At 30.0% G+C, this 5428-nt stretch overlaps 1 protein-coding gene across 1 annotated transcript in view; it reads right to left on the reverse strand.

Moving 5' to 3' along the window:
* LOC108751424 (spermine oxidase-like) overlaps nucleotides 1-5428 on the reverse strand; it is a 19741-nt gene that overhangs the window by 8496 nt on the left and 5817 nt on the right. Inside the window, exons 4-8 of the mRNA XM_018491621.1 lie at nucleotides 5136-5369; nucleotides 4891-5022; nucleotides 4545-4744; nucleotides 4354-4474; nucleotides 3936-4042 (exon numbers count right to left, since the gene is read on the reverse strand). Coding sequence (XP_018347123.1) covers nucleotides 3936-4042; nucleotides 4354-4474; nucleotides 4545-4744; nucleotides 4891-5022; nucleotides 5136-5369 — 794 coding nt within the window. The remainder of the gene's footprint in view (nucleotides 1-3935; nucleotides 4043-4353; nucleotides 4475-4544; nucleotides 4745-4890; nucleotides 5023-5135; nucleotides 5370-5428) is intronic.

The following is a 5428-nucleotide window of genomic DNA, read 5'->3' on the forward strand; positions in this document are numbered from 1 at the left end:
GTTTATAAAAACGGGGAAAGATAAAATTAAAAAAGATGAATTTTCAAACGTGGTATACCAAATTAATTGTAAGGATTGCGATTATTCGTACGTCGGTCAGACGAAAAGGAAAATAAAAGACGCGTTTAAAGGAACGTATTAATGATTTTAAAAAACCAGCTAATTCTCACTCTGTTATCTCAAATCACAGATTGGACACAGACCATGTGATAGATTGAGATAACGCTAAAATATTAGATTCGGAACGCTCTCATTATAAAAGGTTAATATCTGAGATGATTTATATTAAGATGCAAAAAAATGGTTTAAATAAACAAAGCGATATGGAACGGTTTCCAGATCTTTATCTCCCTCTCCTCGAACAATAGTTCCTTGCCCCACTCAAAACTCTTTCCCCTTCCTTTCCCTTTTCTTACCCTTCCTTTTTCCTTTTCTTAATAGACCAGCGTTTTTTGGCTTTTGTCGTTATTTGCAGTTCAAATTCACTCTTTAACTAAAATTGTCACAGTGTTCAGTTATACATACAGAGGAGTCTTTGCACCCCAAGATACACGTAAGTTTGTTCAGTTGGTTTTTCAAAAAAATAAAAAAATTTTTTTTAAATAATTCTCTGGGTGGAATCTAAACAGGAGCATATTTCTTAATCTGATTGTTTTTTACAATAATACGACGATATCTAATTTACTTGTTGAAAAAATTTTTGTTTTTACAATAGAAATTGGTACTTGCGTGTCTCTTCGTGTGGGGCTCGTCGTTTTTAAATGAAGATTTCTTAATTGTGTTATGACGGAAAAAAACTTTTGTAATTTCTTTCTATTCATATAGCGCGACAACAATTAACTGTTACTTTAATCTGTTGCGATTGATACTGTATTGTAAGGAAATAATAATTTTTGTTACTTGCTATCACTACATTTATCAGTTGACTTGCGTATTTAGTTTTAATGTTTAACGTTATTTTATTATTCATTTTTATTGTACTGAAGAGGGTCAAATCTTGACCGAAACGTCTACTTATTGTTATGAATTTGTTTTAAATAATATATAACTTATTTACATCCTTGGTCGTGGCTGTATGCTCTTTATTATTTAACCTTTGTAAATTTCTTAGCCATTTTCTAACAATTTAAATTATATTATTGTTATTTATTTTCTAATATATATATTATTTCACATAAACGTTCACATGCATACACACATACACATATATATATATATATATGTACCATTTGCTGCCTTTTTATAACTTTATTCTAAGTCATAAATATATTTTATTCTATATAAAAACTATATACGAGGGCAAGTCAATAAGTTCTTAGAAAATCTATCAGAGGACACTCGCAGTGTCATGTCACATTACTTTTTGAAGTAGCATCTTTCAGCTGATTATTGTCAAATTTTGAGCGGAATTTATCACGTGGTTTCATTTCTGTAGAGTAAAGCAAACAACCTTTGTATTTTTTGCAAAATGGAAAAAAATGAGTTTCGTGCAGTGATCAAACATCTACATATGAAAGATTTAACGCCGAAAGAAATCAAAGCCGAGTTATAATGTTATAAGGATAATGTTCATAGCACATCTGTACCAGCGTTTGCGACTATGTACAATTGAGTGAATGAATTTAAACGTGGTCGTACATCCATATGTGATGCAACTCGTTCAGAACGTCCAATTGAGGCTGCCAGAAATCATCAATCACGATATTGTTTTGACTGATCGACGAGTGAAAGTGTGCGAGCTTGTTGAGGCCATAGGCATATCACATGGCACAGTGATTTCATTTTTGCACGAATAATTGGATATGAAAAAGCTATCGGCAAGATGGGTGCCGCGTTTGCTCACTGTGGACCATAAGCGCGACCGTGTGACAATTTCAAAACAATGTTTGGAGATGTTTCAATGTAATTCAGAATTTCTGTGTCGATTCATTACTGTGGACGAAACATGGATCCATTACTTCACACCCGAAGGAATAGTCAAAACAATAGACTTCACCGGGTGAACCAGCTCCGAAGAAGGCAAAGACCGTGAAGTCGGCCGGAAAGATGATGGCCACAGTTTTTTGGGATGCACGCGATATAATTCATATCGATTACTTTCCGTCAAAGCGAACGATCAATGACGATTACTACGCAGCCATATTGGACCGTTTCAACGATATTTAAAAAAAAAAACGTCCCCATTTAACAAAGAAGAAAGCGCTCTTCCATCAAGACAATGCACGGATTCACATGTGCCCGGCACCGATGGCCAAATTCAACGAATTCCGCTACGAATTGCTTCCCGATCCAGCATATTCGCCAGATTTAGCCCCCTGCGATTATTTCCTGTTTCCCTGAAGAAATGGTTCGGAGGAAAGAGATTCACTACCAGAGAGCAGCTCATCACCGAAACAGAGGCTTATTTTGTAGGGTTGGACAAATCATATTATTCGGACGGCATGAAAAAGTTGAAGAATCGTTGCATCAAGTGTATTGAGCTGAAAGGAGACTATGTTGAGAAATAAAAATGAATCGATCAAAAAAAATGTGTTTTACTATGTTTTTCTAAAAACTTGCCCTCGTAAATAAACTTCAGGATTTATTTGGAAAAATTTTCGATGCAATAATGGTGTATAACAGAAAACACGAATAATAACTATAAATAATGAACACAATAAATAAATAATAACAAACATAAATATTATTCCTTTTACTGTAAACATAGTCACAGCATATATTTCATATTTATATGTTTCTTCAAACTTTACATTAATTTATAATGTAAAATTATAATGTAAAATGTTAAAATTTATATTATTGTAATATAATATATTTCTATACAAATGTGTACATCTTATAAACAAGTACCGTAATGTCTTAAATATATTTATCTAGCAAATATTGAAAATTACAAATATATATTTCTAGTTTTCCGCAATCCATTCATTATGAAGGTGTAGTTGTAGAAGATGTAGTTAGAGGTGAGAGTTTAATTGCCTAAGGAAAAGCATGCAATCAAATATAAATATAATTGCAAAACTATTTGTGCAAGATTTGAAGTCAATATACTTAAAAGTAACACTAAATAAGCATAAGAGCCTTTATTCTATTTTACTTCTATTAAGTATATGTAAAAAATAATAAATATAATAAATGCAAAAAGTTTTCCTACAGAACATATTTTTAAAAAATCCTTATTTTTAAAAAGTAAATATTATTTAACAATTTATTAACAAAGAATAAAATAAATTGCATACTTCCTAAAATTACTTTACCTGAAGAGATGTATAATGATAAAAATATATTATTTTAAAAATAAGCCAAAAAATTGTATTATTTGAATGCACAAATGTGTTTGTACACAATCGAGAAATTTAATTTCTGAGATCATAAACACGCGAAGCTCGTTTATACATAGAAAGAATATATGTATTTAATGCATGAAACTGCTAGTTAATGTTTATTTTTTAGAAATATAGGTTTTTATATAAAAAAATTTCCTCTGTATAACAAATACTTTTTATACTCATTATATACATCTCAACCGTTGATATAACTAATCTAAGCTGTAATGTAATGCAACACAAAACGAAATCGTGCAACTGCAAAAATAAGCGGCAAGACATATATTATACATAATTGCATAAAGAAATACACATTTTTAAAACTAAATTTTACTTAATAAATTACTCCCTTTTTTTCATTCATTTTATTAAACTGGAAAAAATTCAAAATTTATAATTTCAAAAATATAACAATTTCGAAAAAAACTGATAAAAAATATTTGACAATCATGTTTAAAAAGAATTTTTTGCAATTTTTAAAAATATTCTTGATTAAGTAAAATGATAAAAAAGCATTTTAAGCATTATTGTAATATTATATAATAATATCGCACTTATTACGCTTTTGATATTAAGTTTTTAAACAAATTTTAACTGATATTATCTTACCTTTTAAACTCAATTAGTCTATCCGCTTCGCGGAAACCAGTTTCCACGGCACCGTGCACAGTAGAATAATAATGATCATGCGTAGCTTCTCCAGCGAAAAGAATTACCTAAAAAGGATTACGCAATGCATTTTATTAATATTAATAATCTTTTATATACAATACGTGATTCGATTTATACGAGATAAAAATACGTGATAAATTAAAGCTAAAAATTAAAGAACACATCTTGGATATTATTATCAAAATAAACAATTATATGGAAAATAAAGAAACTAACTATAGGCATTCCAAGAATGGATCTGGACACGGAGGAAACGCATAATCTTTAGACTAACTATAGTATTTCGTAGTCAATTCATACAATAACTTGCATAACATTTAAAAATATGTTATATTTTAATTTTAGGATTACATACAGGTTTAATTCCAGTTATAATTGGCTCTGCCAAATCTCTCGGTGTTACATTCATATGCTCGGAAAGCATGCTTTGAAAACTATATGAGCCCCGAAAATGTTCATTAGTATACCATTTAGATCTAAAAATAAAAAAAATAATTTAGACGGATCTTATTATTTTTCTATTAATTAGTTCCAATAGAACATTACCTTAATATTCTTGTTGGCTTCACAATATTATAATGTTTTCCAAACGATTTGTTTAACAATAAATATAATCCATCGAATACGTCAGTATCCGATAAGGTTTCCATGTGTCTCGCATTTTTTCCAGTTATCCAAGCACATAAGAGATTCGGCTGATAAGCCACGATAAAAAAGGAGAACACATCACACAACCATTCGCTATTCTAAAATAAATATTTGACAAAATTAATAGAAGACCAGTAAAAACGGAAAAATTGTCAAAATTATAATAACTTTAACAATATAATGTATTATTGTTCGCTTTAATCTCTAAGCTTAGATAAAATTATACATTCGAATATCTGCTTACTTGACCATAAGTTTGCAAGAATTCTTTTTTATCTTTTTCCGACCAGATCAAATTAAAACTGACTTTATCCTCCGGCCACCATTTGTGCGGAAATTCGAGAAAAATCTTGTTCGCTGTTCCAATATTTAATCCCTGTAATGGCGGAATAATTAATTAATTTTTATTAATCGTACTATATATAATATCATTTTAATTATAGCAGCATAATATTAATGTCAATATTCGATTTATATTATTAATAAAACCTCTATCGCGCGTTGTTTCTTTTGCGACAAAGGTGGCACGAACATCGAGGAATGTTTCTCCTTCAAAACACCTAGAGACCCAGTGAATATAACATGCGATGCAGAATACTCGCATCCGTCTTTGGTAATAATCATTGCATTCTCGCCTGAGCTATAATTGATAGTTGCCACAACTTTTCCGAACTCTATCTTTTCCATTACCGGTAAACTTTCCTCTGAATTTGGAATCTTTTGCTGATAAAATTATTACATACATTTGATTAGAAAAAATAATAGATAAGATATTAATTATA

Source organism: Trachymyrmex septentrionalis, unplaced genomic scaffold (genome assembly GCF_001594115.1).
Source record: "Trachymyrmex septentrionalis isolate Tsep2-gDNA-1 unplaced genomic scaffold, Tsep1.0 scaffold44, whole genome shotgun sequence".
In the NCBI taxonomy this organism is placed as follows: Eukaryota; Metazoa; Arthropoda; class Insecta; order Hymenoptera; family Formicidae; genus Trachymyrmex; species Trachymyrmex septentrionalis.